This window comes from Budorcas taxicolor, chromosome 11 (assembly GCF_023091745.1).
Source record: "Budorcas taxicolor isolate Tak-1 chromosome 11, Takin1.1, whole genome shotgun sequence".
Taxonomy (NCBI): domain Eukaryota; kingdom Metazoa; phylum Chordata; class Mammalia; order Artiodactyla; family Bovidae; genus Budorcas; species Budorcas taxicolor.
This window is the reverse complement of record NC_068920.1, coordinates 30,457,249-30,481,252: the sequence shown is the minus strand read 5'-3', so window position 1 is coordinate 30,481,252 and position 24,004 is coordinate 30,457,249. Positions and strand designations below refer to the sequence as shown.

The 24,004-nt window shown below is 41.7% G+C and overlaps 1 protein-coding gene and 5 non-coding genes across 6 annotated transcripts; 5 read left to right on the top strand and 1 right to left on the bottom strand.

Moving 5' to 3' along the window:
- The first annotated feature begins 1,094 nt into the window (after positions 1 to 1,094).
- Positions 1,095 to 23,950, top strand: LOC128055557 (olfactory receptor 2B11-like). Its single transcript, XM_052648169.1, has 4 exons — positions 1,095 to 1,190; positions 1,647 to 1,886; positions 2,120 to 2,354; positions 22,986 to 23,950. The coding sequence occupies exons 1-4, from the start codon at positions 1,095 to 1,097 to the stop codon at positions 23,948 to 23,950; spliced, it is 1,536 nt and encodes a 511-aa protein (XP_052504129.1).
- TRNAA-AGC (transfer RNA alanine (anticodon AGC)) lies at positions 5,775 to 5,846 on the top strand. The gene has a single exon. It is a non-coding gene; the product is annotated as a tRNA-Ala (tRNA).
- TRNAT-CGU (transfer RNA threonine (anticodon CGU)) lies at positions 6,335 to 6,408 on the top strand. Its single transcript has one exon. It is a non-coding gene; the product is annotated as a tRNA-Thr (tRNA).
- TRNAM-CAU (transfer RNA methionine (anticodon CAU)) lies at positions 9,163 to 9,235 on the bottom strand. The gene has a single exon. It is a non-coding gene; the product is annotated as a tRNA-Met (tRNA).
- On the top strand, positions 13,107 to 13,188 carry TRNAL-AAG (transfer RNA leucine (anticodon AAG)). Its single transcript has one exon. It is a non-coding gene; the product is annotated as a tRNA-Leu (tRNA).
- Positions 16,815 to 16,888, top strand: TRNAT-UGU (transfer RNA threonine (anticodon UGU)). Its single transcript has one exon. It is a non-coding gene; the product is annotated as a tRNA-Thr (tRNA).
- Positions 23,951 to 24,004: the final 54 nt, after the last annotated feature.

Here is a 24,004-nt window from a genome sequence, read left to right as displayed (position 1 = left end):
AGCAGTCCTGATCAGAATATTGCTTCTGATGACGATGATGGTAGTCTTTATAAAAAGAAAAGATCAAGAGATACAACTTTCCACTTCTCCCTTCCTCACCAATCCATGTAACAGATGTTAGCCCCAGAGAAAGCCCCTGGGAGGGGCAGACTGCCCAGGAGGGTCTCAGGAACTCTAGTCTGTTACAGCCAGCAGTTAAAACTTGACTGTGACTATCATGGTGATCGTCATTTTCATTACTGGCACTACTACTGCTGTGAATTTTTTATTTTTTTGAACCAGAGGTTCTTACTATCTAAAATGGAAAGACCTGAGCTAATTGGTTCTAAAACCAGTGTGGTCACATGAATCTATTACCGGAACACACCATCCAGCAGGCATCTAGAATCAGTAAGGCTCTGCTAATCACAAAACCTTTGAGGAGAGTCCCTGGGGACAGTGTTCTAAAGTCGCAGAGAACCAGGACTCAGACCTTCTCAAACTGTCCTTTCCCAGTTTGTTAAGCAGCCCATCCCTGGAAGTAAGACCCCAATACAGTCTCTCCCATGAGAGATGCTGCAGAGATGTGGTATTTTCCCTGTGGACTGTGTGATTCTTAGGCTTTGAAAGTCCCCACGGTAGTTCTGGAAGCTGGATTCCCCAAACCTGATAAAGAGTAGCCAAAGTCTCTTCCACAGCACATTGAATTCTGTGATTTCATGAATACTCCTTGACTTGGCTTCAGGTCCCAGTAGACAGAAGCTGAGACTAGGATTCAGGTACACATAATTTATTGAGAGAGTAGTCTAAAGGGAATCAGTGAAGAAAGATAGGGTAGGGGTAAGAGAGATGTAAGGATGCAATTTCTGATGGAGTTTAGCTTCAGATAAATTGCACTATAATTATTTCCACCGTGAAGGAAGAGGGATGGACTTTTGTAACTCATGTCCATCAATCATTGGCTATGGGCTCTCCCTCCGACCCCAGAGGAATAACGAATGTGAGACGGCTCCCCTGCTGCTGCTGCTAAGTCGCTTCAGTCGTGTCCGACTCTGCGACCCCATAGACGGCAGCCCACCAGGCTCCCCTAGGTTAAAGGAAATTCTCTGAAGAAGATGGAGCTGAGGATAATGAGACTTGGCTTTGGAACTGTGACGCCCCTGAGAACAGTCTCAGGTTTGCCGGGGGAGTTTAGGGGTCAGCGAAAAGAAGTTACATTTCTTGTCCGCAACAGGAAACAGACGAGTTCCCCTCCCCACTCTCAGCCCCCTCATCTCTGCTGCTGCTGCTGCGAAGTCGCTTCAGTCGTGTCCGACTCTGTGCGACCCCAGAGACGGCAGCCCACTAGGCTCCCCCGTCCCTGGGATTCTCCAGGCAAGAACACTGGAGTGGGTTGCCATTTCCTTCTCCAATGCATGAAAGTGAAGTGAAGTCGCTCAGTCGTGTCCGACCCTCAGCAACCCCATGGACTGCAGCCTTCCAGGCTCCTCTGCCCATGGGATTTTCCAGGCAAGAGTACTGGAGTGGGGTGCCATTGCCTCATCTCTAACCACCTGGAATTCGGGGCCCCACCTTTTAAAGAACCTGTTGTAAAAGATATGGAAAGAAACATCTGTGCGACAGACGCCCTTTTTCGCGGAATACGCTCATGGCCTTAATTCCCAAAGTTCAGGGCTGGGATCCGTGATGCGCATCTTCGTACCCACCCGGGCTCTGCGGGTTCCCACCCTAAGGACGGAGTCTGGACCGCTCCTCGGGTCTCTCCTCCCCTGTCCCGGGCCTCCCTGCCCACGTCACCTCAGTCGTCTCAGCTCCCGCCTGTCCTTGGGGCCCCCAGACCCGCCCCAGCTCCCACCCGGGGCCCGCTGGGGACGCGCAGCTACGAACCTGTGCGCAGCGCCCCCTGGGCCGGCTTTCTGCTCGTGTCCCCCAGGAGTGGGAGGGGATGCGACCGAGGGTGGACGGCGCCGGGGACGGGGAGGGGCTCACCGCGGGGTGCAGGGATGGTTAGAGGGGAGAAGGCGTTACCTTTTCTACGAGCTGATTTTCAAGACTACCTGAGTCCGAGAGAAACAGAGGAGGACAAGAAGTCGGGGGGAACTGAAGTGAACAGTCTTTTTCCGGGTTGGACTTTTTCAAGCGCTCACCGAATTTCCTGAGGCGGAAGCTGCCGAGGTTCCTGCCGACCCCTATCCCCACTCCCACCTCCACACCCGTCTCAAAAGGCTCCGGGTGGAAAGGTGTCACGACAGATTTTGACTGTGCTCTTGAGAATGACAGCGCGGGATTTGAAGAGAAACTGCACGGGCTGACACCTGTAGCTGAAGGAAGATGGCCCTTGGGTCCAGCCCCTGGGCTCCACCCGAAAGATGCAGGTTCCTCCTCCCACCAGTCTGGCACCTTCAGGTACCTCAAATGAGTTACTTTATCACATATGGCCCGTTATTTCCTGCAGATCCTTGAAGTTTTTTTTTTTTTTTTTAGGTTACATGTATTTTTAAAAATACATATTTTAATAGTCGTTATCACTTATTTCCTAGCCGCGACTTTCTGTGACTCTTTTCCTTGGGATAACAGAATATCCTTGTCTAATGCTCCACCTGCCTATTACTGTTGCTGTCCTATTTTTCTGCCTTCAACACGTTCTAGAAAGTGAAGCATCTCCCTAGAGTTGGCATAGTACAGCATAGTTTTGGAAGGCAAAAGAGAAAACAACTGGATTGTTGTTTAGACGCTAGGTCCTGTCTGACTCTTTTTCGAACACATGGACTGTAGCCCACCAGACTCCTCTGTCCATGCGATTTCCCAGGCCAGAATACTGCGGTGGATTGCCATTTCCCAGGCAAGAATAGTGGGCTGGGTTGCCATTTCTTTCTCCAGGCAATCTTCCCGACCCAGGGATGGAATCCCCATCTGGTGCATTGCCAGGAGGATTCTTTACCACTGAGCCAACAACCAGATAGTTGTTGTTCAGTGACTAAGTGGTGCCCGACTCTTTGTGACCCCATGGACTGCAGCTCTCCAGGCTTCCCTGTCCTTCACTATCTCCCGGAGTTTGCTTGAACTCATGTCCATTGAGTCCATGCGACCATCCAACCATCTCATCCTCTGTCACCTGCTTCTCTTCTTGCCCTTCTCCAGCATCAGGGTCTTTTCCGATGAGTTGGCTCTTTTCATCAGGTGGCCAAAGTATTGGAGCTTCAGCTTCATCATCAGTCCTTCCAATGAATATTCAAGGTTGATTTCCTTTAGGATTGACTAGTTTGATCTCCTTGCAGTCCAAGAGACTCTTGAGAGTCTTCTCCAGCACCAGAATTCCTGAGTATCAATTCTCCATGGCTCAGCCTTCTTTATGGTCCAACTCTCACAGCTGTACATGATTACTGGAAAAACCATAGCTTTGACCACAGGGACCTTTGTTAACAAAGTGATTTCTCTGCTTTTTAATATACACTGTAGGTTTGTCATAGCTTTTCTTCCACGGAGCAAGCAGCTTTTAATTTTGTGGCTGCAGTCACCATCCACAGTGATATTGGAGCTCAAGAAAATAAAATCTGTTACTTTTTCCACTTTTTCACCATTTATTTGCTATGAAGTGATGGGACTGGATGCCATAATCTTAGTTTTTTGAACGTTGAGTTTTAAGACAGCTATTTCACTCTCCTTTCACTCTCATCAAGAGGCTTTTAGTTCCTCTTTGCTTTCTGCATGAGAGGTATCATCTGTATATCTGAGGATTTTATTTTCTTGAGCTCCACAATCACTGTGGATGGTGACTGCAGCCATGAGATTAAAAGACACTTGCTCCTTGGAAGAAAAGCTACGACAAACCTATACCAAACCTGCTAAAAAGCAGAAACATCACCTTGGCAACAAAGGTCCCTATAGACAAAGCTATATTTTTTCCATAGCTTTTGTTGATATTTCTTGATTCCAGCTTGTGAGTCATCCAGCCTGGCATTTTGCATGATAAATACTCTGCATATAAGTTTAAACATGGTGATGATATACAGTCTTAATGTACTCCTTTCCCAATTTTGAACCAGTCCATTGTTCCATGTCCAGTTCTAACTGTTGCTTCTTATCCTGCATACAAGTGTCTCAGGAGGCAAGTAAGGTGGTGTGGTATCCCTATCTCTTGAAAAATTTTCCAGTTGGTCATGATTCACACAAAGGTTTTAGTGTAGTCAATGAAACAGAAGTAGATGTTTTGTTTGAAATTCCCTTACTTTTTCTATGGTCCAATGGACGTTGGCAATATAATCTCTGGTTCCTCTGCCTTTTCTAAATCCAGTTTGTACATCTGGAAGTTCTTGGTTCAGAAGTTCCAGAACTTCCTCAGTTTTGGAAGTTCACATACTGCTGAAGCCTAGCTTGAAGGATTTTGAGCATTACTTTGTTAGCATCATCTATTACTCACTGGGAGAAGACATCTTGATTCAGTTCAAGTGTACTTGTTCCTAGATTTGAGAAAAGTTTGGAACCAATCACTTAAATGGCACAAAACAAGAAAAAAGTTGAAACACTCACCCCAGTTCCTCTAGTTTGATGGGTAAAGCAATGTATGTTCTCTCTAGAGAAGAACAAGGGATTTTGAGGTAATTTCAATGAAAGAAAAAATCATCCCAGTGAAACCATTGGCTACATTTTTGTTCCCTTAGCTTTCTCCACTCCAGTACTCTTGCCTGGAAAATCCCATGGACGGAGGATCCTGGCAGGCTGCAGTCCATGGGGTCGCTAGGAATCAGACACGACTGAGTGACTTCACTTTCACTTTTCACTTTCATGCATTGGAGAAGGAAATGGCAACCCACTCCAGTGTTCTTGCCTGGAGAATCCCAGGGATGGGGGAGCCTGGTGCGCTGCCGTGTATGGGGTCAGACAGAGTCGGACACGACTGAAGCGACTTGGCAGCAGCAGCAGCAGCTTTCTCCCACCGTATTCTACAAGGCAGAGAATCTGTGATCAGTTCCCGGTGTTCAGTCACTGCTCCCAAAGTTTCCTGCCCATTCAAACAATGGAGCCATGACAGCAATCAAGAGATAATCGCCCTATTTTAAGATGTTGTGGTTACTTGTATCTTCTAGCTCACCAGTTTTCAGGCAACATTGATGATCACAAAATGGCCCTAGATTTTTCTATGAATGAAATCACAGTGACTGTATGGAGTCATACTCTAGCCAAAATACATGAGATTTTAGAACTTTTATTCAATAAGTGTCTGAGTAGTTTGTTTGGACACTGGTCTCTCAAGTCAAACTTAAGCTCAGGAAGTCCCCAGGGTCTTTGAAAGACATCATAACCACTCTTTACCATCCTCAGAGAAAAAGCTGGGGATCTTTTTATACTGGCCACCTCCTCACTCACACCCAGTAATTCAATCATCTTGTCTAGAAACAAGTTGTTCAGATTTCTAATTTATCAGTGACTTGTAAAACAAAAATCTTAACTGACCTTTCCTAGTTTACAAATTTCCTCCCTAGTTACTTTGTTACTACATTGCTCTAAATTTATAATCTTCAAAGCAATAGTTTCTTCTTTAAGGTTGTAAGGAATCTTCCTTAAATCAACTATATCCCTAGAGTAGAACAGAATAAACCACTGCAAGTGGATAGATGTTACTCTAGTTTCTAGCTCTTCATACTCATGTAGAGCCAAGAGCTTCATGTGAGGAGGGCATATGCATGGACCAGATTCTCCAGAACAGAGCTGAATTGTACTAGACTAGGGCTCTTGAAAAATAATGCAGATAGCTATTGCCATTAAATATTTTCCACAAAGTAGGTGACATTGTAGGGGGTGTAGCTCAGTGGTAGAGCGCGTGCTTAGCATGCACGAGGCCCTGGGTTCAATCCCCGGCACCTCCAGTTAGGACTTGGCTTCTTGTGTAGCAATTCGTCAGGTTTCTTGTTTTTCCTACCTGTTGAAACTTGCCACTCATAACTCGTGCTGATTTGCTCAAACTTATTTGTCAACCTTTTACTTTTGTAATTGGAGAATGTTGCTTTACAATATTCTGTTGGTTTCTGCTGTACAACCATGTGAATCAGTCGTAATTATATACGTATCCCCTCCTTCTGGAACTTCCCTCCCTTCCCCCTAGCCTTCCACCTCCCATCCCCCATCCTTCTAGGTTATCACAGAGCTCCAGGCTGGACTCCCTGTGTTATATAGCAACTTCCCACTTTACTCCTGATAGTGTTTATCTATGTCAATGCTACTTTCTCAATTCATCTCAGAGCCAACTATAGGGTAGTGTTTTGTTTTTTTTTTTTCCTTAGGCTCTCCCCACCCCTGCTCCCTACTGGAGCAAAGTAAAATGAGGAAGATTTAACTCTCCTATAGGTGCTCAGGTGGCTCTATGGCTTAGTTGGTTAAAGCGCCTGTCTCGTAAACAGGAGATCCTGGGTTCGACTCCCAGTAGGGCCTTGCCTTTTTGCTTGAAGGTAGGGCAAATTCCTGAAAATTTTATTTTGGCTAGTTAACTGTGTCTTCTTACTGATCCTCCGCAAATTCTCAACCAAAGTTAACAGCCCTAGAACTCTATCAGATACGTTACAGGTTGTTTGATTGCAACTGCTTCAGATTCCTTACTTTTAAAAAGAAGTAAATTCTTAGGAGATGACAATTCAAATGCAAACCACCTAATACTGCATGTGACTTTATATCTCAATCACTTTTCAAATAGGTTTTGCATTAAACTGTGTTAAAATGTTTTTGATCACCTACAGTGTGTTACTGTTTAAAGTATCCAGACAGAAAATATGTATAAATCTCTCTAGACTTTAACAATCTCTAGCTCTACAATTGATTTCATTAAATAAGATAATGAACAATGAATCTATTACTAGCTACAAAGGAAAATAGGATGTTTGCAGGGTCGTGCTTGACATTTTGAAGGGAACATGAGGAAGAATAGTATATTCCCATGCTATCTCTCTTAAGGAAAACATTAGAGTATTTCAGGAATGATGATCAACTGGAAGGAAAAATGTCCTAGATACAAACATCCTAGAGCTAAGACAAAGTCGCTGTGAAAAGAGCAAGCTGGAGAATTCTGCCAGATATCTAAAGAAACTTAGATTCAGCCCTAGAGACTTACGGACCTTCCTTGTCTTTTTGTCTCCTATTGATTCATCAATTAATTCAACAATGTAAGCTGCTGGTTTTTTATATACCAGGCATATTTCTGTCTTTCTTTCCTTTTATTTTCAGTTACATTTTTTCCCATATTATGGGAACTTTTAAGATCTACTGTCTTAGCAACTTTTAAATATGCAATTCAATATTGTTAACTATAGTCACCAACCTGTGCATTACATCCCCAGGACTTATTTATCTCATAAATGGAAGTTTGTACTTTTTGACCACGTTCACTCATTTTGTCTGCCACCCCTCATCCCTGCCTCCAGTAACTACCCCAGGAATATTTCTAAGGGCAGGAAATACAGTAGCAAACAAAGCTAACATAAAGCACTGCTGTCACGGATCTCACATTCTGCTGGGGGTGACATGAAAAATAAAGAAATTAATATATAAAATAAGTAAGCATGTAAGATACTGATGAAATCTGTGGAGAAGAATAAAGCAATGTAAGAGTATGAGGACAACATAGGATAGAGCTGGACTACAGAGTGTCATCTGTTCTTTAATAAAATCACTGACATGTTAAAATATAATTTTTTAACTTTTTAATGAGAAATAGTTACGAAGTGGCTACTATTATTACTCTAAGAACTTGAGTAGCAATATTAAATAGAAAACTGATGCCCCTCCCCCCAACAATGCCTGGATCTCACTTCTGTTCATTTTGAGAAGGAAATGGCAACCCACTCCAGTATTCTTGCCTGGAGAATCCCATGGACAGAGGAGCTTGGTGGGCTACAGTCCACGGGTCGCAAAGAGTCGGACACGACTGAGCGACTTCACTTTCACTTCACTTATTTAACTAGTTCCCACTGCCTGTACTCAAATCTTAACTGTTCCAGTTATTAGTTACAGGAGCTTTGGTAAATTGCTTTCTCTCAATGGGCATCACTGTCCTCATGTATAAAAGAGAAATAGTAATAAGCCTACCTAATAGAGTTAATGGGAGGACTTGTGGAGTAAATACACATAAAATATTTTAGAAGGATATCTAGCACATAAAGAAGCAGTCAATAAAAGGAAATAAGAATTGATTATACACAGAGCCTCACTCATTCCAAATCTGGGTGATTTAGGTGATGATATTTGGAAGTTTTGAAAGGACAAGATTTAGATATGTTGATGGTGAAATGAGTTAAGATGGGAAAGATTGGAATGGAGTGAATATTTTTTTCATGTGGCACAAGTGTGAATCTTTGCGGACCAGCAGGTAGACTATGGTAGGTGTAATTATGTCTCGCACCCCCCACCCGGAGATGCCCATTTCCTAATCTCTAAAACCTGGTGAATATGTTATCTTGCCAGGCAAAAGGAATGTGATCAAGAATCTGGAGATAGGGAGATTATCTTGGATATTTGGATGGCTCTATGTAATCAAAGTGTTCTCATAAGAGGGTGGTAGCTGGGTCAGAGTCAGAGAAGGAGATGAGACAACAGAACCAGAGGTCAGAATGATGTAAACATGAGTCAAGGAATAGGAGCGTCCTCTAGAAGCTAGAAAAAGCAAGGAGTGATTTCTCCCCAAGACCTCTAGAGAGAGGGCAGCTCTGCTACACCCTGATTTTAACCCCAAAAGACCCATTTCAGACTTCTGAACTCCAGAGTTGTAAAATAATAAATTTATGCTATTTTAAGGTGATAAATTTTTGCTAATTTTCTAGTGCAGCAAAGAGACAGTTAATCCAGATATATGGTTATAGGCAACATATTGAAAAACTGCTTTGCTGCCTAAGGAACCTGCTGCTACTGCTAAGTTGCTTCAGTTGTGTCCAACTCTGCGACCCCATAGATGGCGGCCCACCAGGCTCCCCCGTCCCTGGGATTCTCCAGGCAAGAACACTGGAGTGTTCATTTCCTTCTCAGAAATCAGCTAAACTTCTTGAAGGACTACAGGTCCATTTATAATCGCATCATGTTGACTGGGAGGTAGTCCTGGGGCCTAGATTTCACACAGAACTTGATTGGTGGGATAGGAAATTTTGTTTGTTACCCTGCCTCTTTCTCAAATGCAAGTTTGTAGGAGTGACAAAACTACTGTGCCTTCTCTGAGGCTCGAACTCAGGACCTTCAGATTATGAGACTGACGCGCTGCCTACTGCGCTAAGAAGGCTCTGAAACAAGAAGGTTTCAGTAGAAGTATTGATTCTCTTTCATGTTTATACAAATTTTCTGAGAAGTTATATTTTTCAAACAGTGCAAGATAAGAGTATGTGCTGTGGCATATTTACTGTTGTTCTGAGTATGTCACAATGGTCAAAATTATTTCAGGATTTCATCCTTGAATAAATACGCAACACGGTGAAATTTTTTCTCCCACAAGGCTTTAAATGGCAACCCACTCCAGTATTCTTGCCTGGAAAATCTCATGGGCAGAGGAGCCTGCTGGGCTGCAGTCCACAGGGTCCCAAAAAGTCAGTCTATTGAGCGACTAACACACACACACACACACACACACATGCTTTAAATACCACTTACTGCTGGCAGACATCAGACTTCATTAGATTTCACTGTGCCCTGCTTCACAACTACGTGGGTAGAAAGTGGCATACAGATACGAGGGGCCTGAGTTGGGTCCACAGGCAGGAAGATTTCCAGACTGAAACAATGAGGGACACAGAAATATGCTCAGCTCTGCTGAGGGCGAAGCTGGAGTCTCCTTATCTAGCTCTGCATCTTCCTCGTCTGCCAGTATTCCCCTTAAAATCCATGTCTGACCAAGTCCATGATCTGAAGGCCTTTCTATTCTGGCTAGAAGTCCAGAATAATGTAAACAGAGGCGAGATAAGGTGGAAGAAATGAGGTGAGATGATTGAAAATGGAGAAACAATACACTGGATTTCAATCTGGCAAAGTGAAAAACGTCCTAAAATAGATATTGTAGGACTGAAGTGTAAATCTTGTGTGTGCCATCTATTAAGTTAGGAAAAATAATTCACTTGGTTTTTCTGAGAATATGTCAATTTTTTAAAACTTCATTATCTGTAAAATAGGATATTTCACAGTATTTAAAAGACTGAATGCGACACACAAGAAAGTTGTTCAATGAATACTAATAAATGATACAAATGATGATAGCAAACTGTACTGAGTGCATATTACGGGCAAGGTACTCTTATATGTATGTTACATGTAGTGGCCATCTATCTATCACTGTAGGCAACTTTTATTATTGTCATATCATTTACATATGATAAAAGTAAGACCAAATAAGTTTAAGTGACTTGTCGATAGGCTTGTGGCTACTCAGTAGATGAGAAGCAGTAGAACTTGGGCTCACTTAACTATGACTACTATGAAGTCACTCGTGTTCGACTCTTTGTGACCCCATGGACTACATAGCCCACCAGGCTCCTCTGTCCATGGAATTTTCTAGGCAAGAATACTGGATTGGATTGCCATTCCCTTCTCAGGGGATTTTCCTGATCCAGGGATCAAACCCCAGCGTCCTGCATTATTTATCGTCTGTCTTTTCTTCTAGAATATAAGCTCGACAAGGGCATCGACTTTGTATTTTCCTTGTTCACCGTTCCCGTCCCAGAACTTAAAATAGTGACTGATACATTGTACGGTTTCAGTTAAGTTTTTGTTGGATGAAAACCCCTACCTTAATGTATGGGTACTATACAACTGACTAAAATGTTACTGAGTACCTATGATGTGTCAAGCCCTGTGCTAGTAAGGTGTAGTGACAGAGTGGTTATCATCTGTGATTTTACAGAACTAACAATCACAGATAAAATTTCAATTTTCTACTGAACAGGAATATTTTATTATTGATAAAATGTTATGTGATTACTTCATTAAAATTCTACATAATTTAGTTCATTTAGCAACACTTTATAACAAAAGTTTATCTTCAAAATGCTGTACTTTTTACCCTAAGATCCCAAATATTTCACAAACTATTTCAGTTACTTTTAAAAAACATCCCTGTTCTTCCATCACGGATTTAGTGATGTCAGCAATAGTAGTAGACTGAATATATCCTAACTAGTCTCTACTTTCAAATTGCTCTCAGGCACTTTTCTTTGATACTTTTCTATACATTTTCTCTTTAACTAAAAAATATAGAAAGCCTTTGACTGTGGATCACAATAAACTGTGGAAAATTCTGAAAGAGATGGGAATACCAGACCACTTGACCTGCCTCTTGAGAAATCTGTATGCAGATCAGGAAGCCACAGTTAGAACTGGACATGGAACAACAGACTGGTTCCAAATAGGAAAAGGAGTACGTCAAGGCTGTAAATTGTCACCCTGCTTATTTAACTTCTATGCAAAGTACATCATTAGAAACGCTGGGCTGGAAGAAGCACAAGCTGGAATGAAAATTGCCAGGAGAAATATCAATATCCTCAGATATGGAGATGACACTACCCTTATGGCAGAAGTGAAAAACTAAAAAGCCTCTTGATGAAAGTGAAAGAGCGAAAAAGTTGGCTTAAAGCTCCACATTCAGAAAACGAAGATCATGGCATCTGGTCCCATGACTTCCTGGGAAATAGATGGGGAAATAGTGGAAACAGTGGCTGACTATTTTTGGGGGCTCCAAAGTCACTGCAGATGGTGATTGCAGTCATGACATTAAAAGATGCTTACTCCTTGGAAGGAAACTTATGACCAACCTAGATAGCATATTAAAAAGCAGAGACATTACTTTGCCAACAAAGGTCCGTCTGGTCAAGGCTATGGTTTTTCCAGTGGTCATGTATGGATGTGAGAGTTGGACTGTGAAGAAAGTTGAGCACTGAAGAATTGATGCTTTTGAACTATGGTGTTGGAGAAGACTCTTGCGAGTTCCCTGGAGTGCAAGGAGATCCAACCAGTCCATCCTAAAGGAGATCAGTCCTGGATGTTCATTGGAAGGACTGATGCTGAGACTGAAACTCCAATACTCTGGCCGCCTCATGGGAAGAGTTGACTAATTGGAAAAGGCCCTGAGGCTAGGAGGGACTGGGGGCAGGAGGAGAAGGGGATGACAGAGGATGAGATGGCTGGATGGTATCACCGACTCGATGCGTATGAGTTTGGGTAAACTCCGGGAGTTGGTGATGGACAGGGAGGCCTGGCATGGTGCGATTCATGGGGTCTCAAAGAGTCGGACACGGCTGAGCGACTGAACTGAACTGAACTGAATCTCATTTTTCTAAAAAAAAAAAAAAGACCACTTCTTCCCTGTATAGAATATAATCAGACCTTTTGAAGAATTACACACCACTTCCCCTGATCATAGTAGGGCTCACTTAAACGGTGCAGCATATAATGGATCAGGCTGTTCAGCTAGAGGATGAGCGGTCTGGAGACAGTGATTAGGTGGGGGAGGAGACCCGGGGACTCGCCAAGTTCGCATAGCTGAGGTTGGAGCGGGTAGAACAAGTCGTCTCTGGGCTTGGAGAGTATGCTACACCACGTACTGAAAGCAAACTGATCCCTTCCCTGAACTTTGTAAATTAAGGCCATGATCACATTCAGCGAAAAGCAGGTCGGTTTGCGCGGTTGTTTTCTTTAGTAAAAAATCACACACAGACACACAAACTCTGACCCAAGTTCCGTGTGAGCGGGGAGAAGAGCGTCTCTGTTTTCTAGGTGAAGAAATAAAAAATCACTTCCCACTGCTGACTCCCAAACGCAGTTGACAAATTGGAGACTCCTAATCTCTGCATCTCGAGTTTCGGTGGGTGCTGTGCTGGCGATTTCTAATCTTTTTTCTTTTTTTTTTTTTTTAGTGACTGATTCGAGTTTATGACTTCGAGTTTGAGGGATGTTATGCATTGGCTGCGTCTCCCTTTACTTTCAAGTATCAGAAAAGTAGCACAGAAGGCAAATGTGAATCTCCCTAAGTAGGAACCTGTTTGCGGATTTTATTCGTGGATGAGATGACAGAGTTGTATGTGGAGGGGGAAAATACGCTAGGAAAAATAACACAGGCTTGTGCAAGTCTATTCAACTGCTAAGAAGAAGTTTGAGCAGTGTACTTACGTGGTAGCGTGGCCGAGCGGTCTAAGGCGCTGGATTAAGGCTCCAGTCTCTTCGGGGGCGTGGGTTCGAATCCCACCGCTGCCATCTCTATTGCAGACTCACTTCTTTATAGCAGTCGTTTGACCCCTTTAAAAGCTTCTACGGAAGAGAGTATGTCAACTGGTTTTGAAATGTTCTTACAGATTTAAGAAATAAAAATAAGAAATAAGCAGAACTTTGATAGTAAGTTATTAGATAAGCAGAAGTTGGTTGATAGTTATTAGGATGTTTTAATTGAAAATCAGTCTTCATCCTACTTCATTCCACTCCAGCACTGGATTCTGATTCCTCACGCAAAGGTATAAGGAATGATAAGTTAAAGGTGTGCTTTTTGCTTACAAACCAGAAGAAGCCTATTATTTTTCTCATATTTTGCACTTTTCAAATCTATTCTGTTGCACCTTGCCTTTCAGTTCAGTTCAGTTCAGTCACTCAGTCGTGTCAGACTCTTTGTGACCCCATGGACTGCAGCAGGTCAGGCCTCCCTGTCCATCATCAACTCCCAGAGCTTACTCAAGCTCATGTCCATTGAGTCGGTGATGCCATCCAACCATCTCATCCTCTGTCATCCCCTTCTCCTCCCACGTTCAATCTTTCCCAGCATCAGGGTCTTTTCCAATGAGTCAGTTCTCATCATGTGGCCAAAGTATTGGAGCTTCAGCTTCTGATCATTCCTTCCAGAGAACACCCAGGGCTGATCTCCTTTAGAATGGACTGGTTGGATCTCCTTGCAGTCCAAGGGACTCTCAAGAGTCTTCTCCAACACCACAGTTCAAAAGCATCAATTCTTTGGTGCTCAGCTTTCTTTATGGTCCAACTTTCACATCTATACCTGACTACTGGAAAAACCCTTTGACTATAGGGACCTTTGTTAGCAAAGTAAGGTCTCTGCTTTTTAATATGCTGTGTAGGTTGGTCATAGCTTTTCTTCCAAGGAGCAAAAGTCTTTAAATTTCACGGTTGCAGTCACCATCTGCAATGATTTTGGAGCCATTTCCAATGTTTTACCATCTTTTTGCCATGAAGTGATAGGACCAGATGCTGTGATCTTCGTTTTTTGAATGTTGAGTTTTAAGCCTCCATTTCCATATCAGCATAGAAATAGCTTATTTTTCTTTTGTCTCAAAAATATGGATATATTTTTATTTAACAAGCCACATTTAACAATATAAACAACACAAAAAATAAGATCCATATTTCATAAGTGTGTGTATTATAGAAATTTCTGAAAATACAGTTGCTAAATTAAATATGTGTGATGGTAATTTCGGTGGTTCTTGTCTTAGTCTTTCCTAAATGTTACTAATTTATCCCCAGAGAGCCAAGGAAGGGCTTGTTTCCTTGACACCATGACCCACACAGAACATTGGTGTGACATTGAGAATTAACAGCCATTAAATTCTTACAAAGCCCCAGATATTGTCATAGTTCTTTTATATTCTCAGTAATATATAAGAAAGTTCATATTATTATTCCTATTTTATTAGGAGAAAGAAACTGAGGTTATAACCAGTTAACCTCTTGTCTCTAGGTGGAGGAATCAGGATGTTACTACTGCAGGGCAGACTGAAAAAATGATCCTTCAAAAAATATTTCCATCCTAATTTCTGGAAGCTGTCAATATTACCTTATATGGCCAAAAAAAAAAAAAAAAATTAAAAATGAGAGTATCTTTGCAGAGGGGATTGAGTTTGGGATCTTGAGATGGGGAATTTATCCTGGATTATCCAGATGGAGCTTGAATGCCATGCCAAGTGTTCTTAAAGGAGAGAGGCATAGGGAGATTATGGAACAGAAGACGATGTGAATACAAAAGCAGAGGAAATGCAACTACAAATCAAGGAAGGCTGGTAGCCACCAGAAGCTGGAAGAGACAAAGACAGATTCTCCCCTACAGCCTCCACAGGGAGTATGACCCTGTCAGAACCTTGATTTCTGCCCAGTGATACTGACTTTGGACTTCCGACCTCCAAAACTGTGGGGAAATTCACTTCTGTTCTTTAAAGCTACTGAGACATGGTAATTAGTTACAGGAGCCACAGGAAACTCATACAATGACTTCAAGTGCTAATAGGCAACACTACTACAATTATTTTTGTTTAGTCTGCTTGATAGAAAATATTATTTCATTGTAGTTCTTTAGTTTGAATGTCTCTGGGAAACTCCATGAACTAGGACCAGAGGAAAGGACTGGATTAGGAAGGTTTCCCACCCTAGAGAAGGAAATGGCAACTCACTCCAGTATTGTTGCCTGGAGAATCCTATAGACAGAGGAACTTGGTGGGCTACAATCCATAGGGTCAGAAAGAGTCCGACACGACTGAGCTGCACAAACACACCCCCACACCTTTAGCTACTTGCCCTCGGTGAAAGAACTCTTATCTAAACTAATTCCGGAAGCAGGAGTTTTCCTTTAGCTTTTAAGGAAGAGCCTATTTACTTAGGTTCCATTTGGAGACCTGTGGGGCCTGGGATATGGCAGTGGGGTCTGAACCCATGTTTTTAAAGAAATGAGAGACTTAATTCTGCATCCTAGAAGGGCTCCCACACTACCTCCAAAAAGGGCTTTAAATTAAACATTTTTCTCATTTCCAAAACATATTAAGAAACTTCTGTAGTCTGTTTAAATAGACTGCTGCTTCTGCTTCCTTTGTACAAAATAGGAGCTTTGATTCCTACCCTTGGGAATATCAGAGGCCCATGTGCTAGCCTCACCTGCTGTATCCTACCACGATCCCCCCAGTCAGCTACCTCTGTCGCCTTCCAGACTTTCAGGTGGACCGCAGTCACGATCAGGGTACTAACCTCAGACCTAGATCTCGGCCTGTCCCCGCCGGGGTTGCGACTTGGGAGAAGGAAGGGCGGGTCATAGCGGAGTGCAGGAACCTGGTTAGAGGGAAGAAGGCGTTGCCTTCTTTGCGACTTGAGGACCTATTGCCCTGGAAAGCGGGCCCTTGGTGGGTAGGATTCAGTGGGTGGTTCTCTGGAACTGTAAGGCTCTCCACCTAAGAAGGATGGTACCTGGATCCAGTGAACATTCTGTGGTCCGCAGGGGACTGTTAGGCCCTCTCCCCGTTCAGCATTCCGAGGGGCTTTACAACTGTGGTTGTGTGATCTGAGTCTTTACAACCACCTTGACGCTGGCGTTTTTGGATTTTTAGAGAGCGATGTGCCTGACTCTAGCTGAACTCTACACTTCAGCCGCCTTCTCCGCTCGCGGTCCTTCCCCTTTAAGTCACCGCTTGCTGAGTGCAAACGTGTAGGAACGCTAGGTGCCCCGACTCGGCGGTCTAACGGGCTTAGACCCGTTAGTGGAGTTCCATTTTTAGAGCCCGTCACTTAGGTTACTGGAATGAAGAAACTCAGTTACAAAAGTCGAGGTGCAGTAACGGCAAAGTTTGCTTTTAGAAGAATTTATCCCTTTTGGAAAAAGTGAGTAGCTCCGACTTTTATTGACGATTCCCATTGAATTAGTTGAAGTCCTGTTGGTTCCAACATTCAAGCTGCCCGAAACTTTTCCAGCTTGTTCTGCAGCGCGTCTAAGTAAGCAAAACGTCTTCTTAAAGTTTGTCTCTTTTCTCACAGTAAACTGCTCTAAATCCCACAAACTGCCTCAAGAATATTTAGTCTCACAGTGAGGACAGACCGAGTATAACGCGGGTTTACGTGCGGGCTCCATGGCTTAGTTGGTTAAAGCGCCTGTCTTGTAAACAGGAGATCCTGGGTTCGAATCCCAGTGGGGCCTCTGCTTTTTTTCCTTCATTGGGGCCCAAATTCTTCATTAACTCCCCACTGCTTCTAATTCTTCAGTGTACTAGGTACTATTGTAAATTTTGATTCAATCACGCAGAAGCAGCTGTAACTGCAAAAATTCTCAGTTCTAAAGAAAAGGCAGGACTTCCTGGCGTTCCAGCCTCAAGACACTGCCCTTCCAATGCAGAAGATGAGGGTTCATCCTTGCAGGGTTGGAGCCAGAAACAAGCAAACAAACAAACAAAGCTTGGAAGAGAAGATGGTGGGTCACTTTATGGAAACAAAGAAAATGGCCTTTTGTTTTTCATCTTTCCCTGTCCTCTCATTTCTTACTGGGAGGTGGGGAGTAGAGGGTGGTGACAAAACTGTACCAACTCTTAAAGCCTATTTCTGAGCTCATGCAACTTATTAGTGATTTTAGGGAACTCAGCATTATGTTATCTGTTTTATATATGATTTTCCAAATATTACTACATTATAATAATGGTAATTTACATTTACTTATATTCCTTCAGTCTTCATGGAAGGGCTTTAGTCCCAAAGGGAATACATAAATTGGCCCCTTTAGAACCTGAACTTTAATTTTATAATTAAAAAGAAACCAACAAAATGATTCTATAATGCAATGATTCCCAAGCCCAATATACATTTAAATTGCCTTGGGAACTAGTTAAAACTCATCCCCAGAGGTTTTAATTCTGTTTTGGTGGACGTCCCAGAGATGTGTGTTTTTCACAAGCACTACAAGTGATTTTGAAGTAAGTGAATCACATTTGCAAGTATCCAGCTTAAAATATTGCACACACAACAGAACTGAAAGTGAGGTCACTTTTGTACACTATTAGCACTTTTGTACTGATTCATGAACATCTGCTTACTCTCATTATCATCAAGTTACCATTATTGGAAGTCTGCTACATTCCAGACATGCTGTCATCTAATTAGCCCAACAATCCTGTCAAATATGTGTTATAATCAGTTCTTTGAAGATAAGGAAACAAATTCAATAATATTCATGGTAACAAAGTGACAAAAATAAATGTCAAATTCAGATCTAATTCTGGAATCCATGCTTTTCTCATGATATCTATCTTCTAATTTCATTAGAGTCAAGAATGAAGTTTTTGGCCACAGAGCTAAATAAAATTAAGCAATTTAGACTGATCTCAATCCTTAGTCCTATTGGTTAGGGATCCTGAGATAACTTTCTGTTTTCTGCTGGAAGATAATCAGCCCAGTGAACAGTTGCTTAATGCATTTAACTTAGGGAGGAGGAAAATATAAAACCTCAGAAGTCTATGTAGGAGGTTCTCCATGAAAAAATGAGCAGGCCATATAGACAAATTGAATTCATCTTCTCCATCTCCTAGACTCTGTTATTTGGTTGGTTTTGGTTTTGTTTGTTTGTTTTTGTTTTTTTGCCTTGGACATGCTCTCTTCATGCCTGATTCTTTAGATTTAAACATAGTGTATTATTCAGCTAGTGAAAAATGATGGTGTCTCAGTCATGACCAGCTCTTTGTGACCCCGTGGACTGTAGTTAGCCAAACTCTTATGTCCATGGAATTCTCCAGACAAGAATACTGGAATGGGTTGGAGTGAGTAGCCATTCCCTTCTCCAGGGAATCTTCCTGACTCAGGGATCAAACGCAGGTCTCCTGCATCGCAGGCAGATTCTTTACCGTCTGAGTCACCAGGGAAGCCCTATTAAGATGGAATTAATGAGTGGAAGAACTGATGCAACCTTCAATTGCGACCAAAAGTGTAAACAAAAGATAGACAGTATCTCCAAGGAGATTAATTCACCAATGACAGCCCCTATGGGATCACTGGCACACTGGATGCAAACTGGTTTTATCTGCTTTTAAATCAAATTTGGAACCAATACAGATTATTCGATGCCTCCAGAATCACATTCACCCTACTTGCATATCAAGACCCTTAGTGAGTTTTACTGAAGCCCTGACCTTATCATATTTGCTTCCCTCTCTCAGGATTGTTTGGATCCAACTCTTTTCCAACCTTTCTCCTGACTAAACTTCTATAGCTAAAGACATCTCCTAAATACAAATTCAAATAAGAAGAGGTAAGTTCTAGTGATGTCTCTGTCTATTCATACCATCCTAGATGATATTGGGTTTTGTTCAGTTTTGTTTTGAGATAGAAAATGAAGGTTCTGAGTTTTGGACAAGATCAGGCAGGATAAGATACCTCTATGAGCTAAATGGTTTCTCATTATGCCAGACCAATGGTTGTCATTTGTTCAAAATTATGTTAATCCCAGAATTTTGTCCAACAAAATCCAATTGTCTAGGAGATGGGGAGGAGTCAGAAGGCAGGTCAAGCCACCAAAAAGCAATTCTCTAAAGACCAATACTGTCATTTTTGTTACACCCCAATGTGAAGATCAGAAAGAATTTCTCAGTAATAAAATTTTTATCTTTTTGCTTTAAAATGCATGAATGAAGGCCAGTACTCTGAAGATAAATTTGAGGATCAAAAATATAAACAACCAATGGTTAAAAAAATGAGGATTTTCAAAGTGGAGTGGGGGCAATGGGATCTTGGTTTTCAGCCATTTTATACTCAAATGTATGAACTTCCTGGCAAATATAGTCTATTATCTTTTCTGGAGACATACTCCATTGTCTCTGCTTCTGCCTCTTTCTATCTGTGTCCCTGTCCTTGGTAGTTAAATGGCTACAACAAACCATCCTAGTCATGAATTCAGGTAGCTGTATGATATTTTATAAATGGGCAGTTGGTCAAGTTGAACTAGAGGTGTCTGGGTGAAGCAGGAATCCATCCTCTGGTGAATAGATCCTCAGGGCCAATTGTTAAAGGTCAAGTTTTAAATTTTTTTTTTTTTCTGAGTTCTTTTCTTGGTTAAATCATGTATTCCTATCAATTCTCATATACATGCTTCTTTCTGTTAACTGAATTTTCATTCTTTCAGCACCTCAGATTGAAACTTCAAACGTTCTTTCTGCTCTTTCCTCTCTCCGACATTCTTAATTTGCTCTTCATTCCCACTACCACTATGAGAGCTAACATTCTCAGACTCTCTCCCATGGACTCTTGTAGTAACCTCCCAGCTTCCGGTCTCTTTTTGAGTCGCTAGTTATTCAGTCATAAAAAATGTTTTAAACTGCTGCTCTAATCATTTCATACCTCTTCTTTTTTAAAAAAAATGAATTTTAAAAATTTGTTTTTTAAAGGAATTTGATTAGATTCCTTGCCTAGTATTCAAGATTTTCTGTATCCTGGACCCAAGCTGTTTTTACAACTTGATTTTCCACCACCTCACATTGTGTACCCTGTGCTGCAATAATTGATGATGTGTGCTTTCCATGCTTTCAAATAATGTATATCCCTCCAGTGCCTTGACCATCATGGGTAAATATTCAGATCCCTTCCATTCCTTCATACTCAATTTTCTTTTATATTAAAGACATATATGTTTAAAGTTCAAAAAATAAAATAGTATTTTACAATGAAAAAGAGCAGTTCCCTTCCTCATCATTTCTCACTCTCAATTCCCATTCTCCTGAGGTAACACATTTTTAATAACTTAGTGTTTTCTTCTATTTACCCATATTTCTTAATAACATGCTTTTATTCTATCTGCATTTTTAGTTTTAAATATGATTTATTACTTACTACAAAAAATGAGAACTTTTAACCCTTACATAACAAAGAGAGAGCAAAAGTGACTGTGTGAGAGAGAGATCTATGCTTCACTCTCCAGATCCTCTTATCTTTTTGGTTTGATCACCGTGGAGTGTATACACTTTCATGACCTTACACCGTGGAGTGTATACACTTTCACGACCTTATAAACATTAGCCACAGTGGAATCATGTAATGAACTATTGTTACCTAAAAAATAAATCTCTCAGTTCTCATAGATGATAAAATTGTACAATTCCTGTTGTTTTTGTTTGTTTTTGGAGACATTACAAGGAATCTTGTCTTCGTCACCAGTCTGTTTTCATCAATCAAGTTAATGCAAATATTACATAACCCACGCATGTCTTCGGGGTCCTTCTACTATATGCTAAGGGAATTCTGACAAGTCAACATTATTTAGGTGGGACCCTTTAAACCCAGATTTTAGTGTTAACTAAAACAACAGGAAAAAGAAAATTAAAATCATACCCATGGCTCCAGGCAGTAAATTGAAACAAGCCTCTCTGGTAAAGGTAACAATGATAACAAATTCATAACTAATTTTTTTGGTCTAACAATCTCAGAATTCATTCTCGTATACTGTCTCCAAATTTCTGCCCCAAATTAGCAAGGACTTGTAGTGTTTCTTGCCCTGGGAGAGCCTGCAGCAATCTTAACCCTGTTTACTTGGTGGAGAGGGCCATGAGGAGAACTGTTCCTTTTACTCTGCATCCCACTCAGTAAGGAAGTATTAGCATTTTTAAGATTTTATCTTTAGAACAGTTTTATATCACAGCAGAACTGAGCAAGAGTACAGAGATTTCCCATATAACCCTTACTCCCCACACGTGCACAACCTCCTCCTTTATCAACATCTCTCACCAGGGTGGTACAATTGTTACAACTGATGAACTTACCCAGGAAATCATAATCACCCCAAATCCATAATTATGTTATGGTTCCCTCTGGTACTGTACATTCTGTGGGTTTGAAAAAATGTATAATGACACGCATACACCATTATATCATACTGAGTAGTTTCATTGCCTAAAAATCCTCTGTGTTCTACTTAGTCATCCCTCCCTTCCTTCTAAACACTGGCCACTGATCTTTTTACTATCTTCATAGGTTTGCATTTTCCAAAGATACTGTATGATAGTTGGAATCGTACAGTATATTATGTTGCCTTTTCAGATGGCTTCTTTCAGTTAGTAATTAGCATTCGAAGTTCTATGTCTTTTTGTGGCTTGACAGCTTGTGTCTTTTTAGCACTGAATTGTCTGGATGTACCACAGTTAATTTACCCATTCACCTTCTGAAGGATATCTTGGTTGCTTCCAAATTTTGGCAATTATCAGCAGAGCTGTTACAAACATCTTTGTGCAGGCTTTTGTGTGGATATAAGTTTTCAGCTCATTTGGGTAAATACCCAGGAGTGTGATTGCTGGATCACATTATTAAGAGTATGTTTAGTTTTTTAAGAAACTGCCAGACTGTCTTCCAAAGTGGCCATACCATTTTGTATTCCCACCACATCCACACCAGCATTTGGTATCACTGTTCTGGATTCCATGCACTCTAATAGGTGTGTGGTGGAATCTGATTGTTGTTCTAATTTGCATTTCCCTGATGACGTATGTCTTAGTCCATTTGGGTTGCTGTAACAAAATGTCAGAGACCAGGGGACCTATTTACAACATTTATCTCACAGTTCTGGAAACTGGGAAATCCAAGATCATGGCATTGGCAGTTTCAGTGTCTGATTAGCGCCCACGTTTGGGTTAATAGATAGCACCTTATAGCTGTAACTTCATCTGGTGGAAAGAACAGGAATCACTGTGGGTTCTCTTTTATAATAGCACCCCTTACATGAAGGCTCTACCTTCATGATCTAAGCACCTGCCCAAGCCCCCACCTCTTAGGTCGTACACTCGTTTAGCTGCAAGGTAGCTAGGAGAAGACCGCCTCCCAGTGGCTTCTTTAATCATACAGAAGAGCCAAAACAAGTGATGAATGTCCACTAACCTATCACATAGGGCATTGATATGGGGAGGGGGGGAAATGAAGCCACTTTCTCTACTGAGAGGATTTTTTCAAGTGTGACTTTTAATATTAATTTTAATTATTATATTCCTTAATGTTTCTATTGAGGATATACTCCATTGCTCCCCCATAAAGGTATAATTTTTCCCCTGGTATCATCAAAACTTCTGCCAACTTAGGGTTTTTTTTTTAAAGATATGTTTTTATTCATTCATTCATTTTTGCATGCTATGCCAGGTCTTAGTTGTGGCAACTCCTGATCAGGGGTTGAACTCAGGCCCCTTGCATTGGAATATCTGAGTCTTAGCCACTGGACCACCAGGGAGGTCCCAAATCAGGGTTTTTAAAGTCATCCTTCTATTTCTTCATTTTAGCAGGTGTCTCCCATCAAAATTCAGTGAAGCACATGAAGGAAAGTTTTGCAGAGGATTTCATTCTCATGGGCTTTACCAAATATCCATGGTTGGATGTTCCTCTCTTCTTTGCCCTCCTAACCTGCTACATGTTCACACTATTGGGAAACATTGCTATTATTCTGGTTTCCCAACTAGATTCCCAACTCCAAAGTCCTATGTATTTCTTCCTCACAAGCCTCTCCTTTCTGGACCTCTGTTTCACCACCACGACTGTACCCCAAATGTTGTTCAACTTAGGTGGACCCAACAAGAACATCACTTACATTGGCTGCATGACCCAGGCCTATGTATTTCACTGGCTAGGCTGTACTGAATGTGTCCTGCTTGGCACCATGGCCTTAGACCGCTATGTGGCTGTGTGTAAGCCTCTGAGATACCCTGTAATCATGAACCACAAGCTCTGCCGACAGCTCTCCAGCACTGCTTGGCTCATTGGTCTGGCCAATTCACTACTGCAGTCCACACTCACAGTCCAGCTGCCCCTGTGTGGGAACCAAGAACTGGACCACTTCTTTTGTGAACTGCCTGGTCTAATTAAGATGGCTTGTGTGGACACCACAGTCAACGAGCTTACTTTAGCGGTGGTGGCCACCTTCCTGATAATGGGTCCCTTCTCTATGATTCTTGTCTCTTACAGTTATATTGCACAAGCTGTATTTCTAATCCCTTCTGCTGATGGGAGACTTAAGGCCTTCAACACTTGTTCTTCGCACTTATTAGTGGTGTCTTTATTTTATGGCCCTGGCATCTACATCTATATGCAGCCTTCAGGGGACAGCCCGCAAGACCTTATCAAAGTTCTGACACTGTTTTACTGTGTTATTACTCCCATGGCCAACCCATTCATCTACACCTTGAGGAACAAGGATGTTAAAGGAGCTTTGAGGAGACTTCTGAGGAGGGCCATTTTGTCCAAGAGAATATGACGCTTTATTCTGAATAGGAAAGCTCAACAATAACGTGAAATATATCCTCCTTTA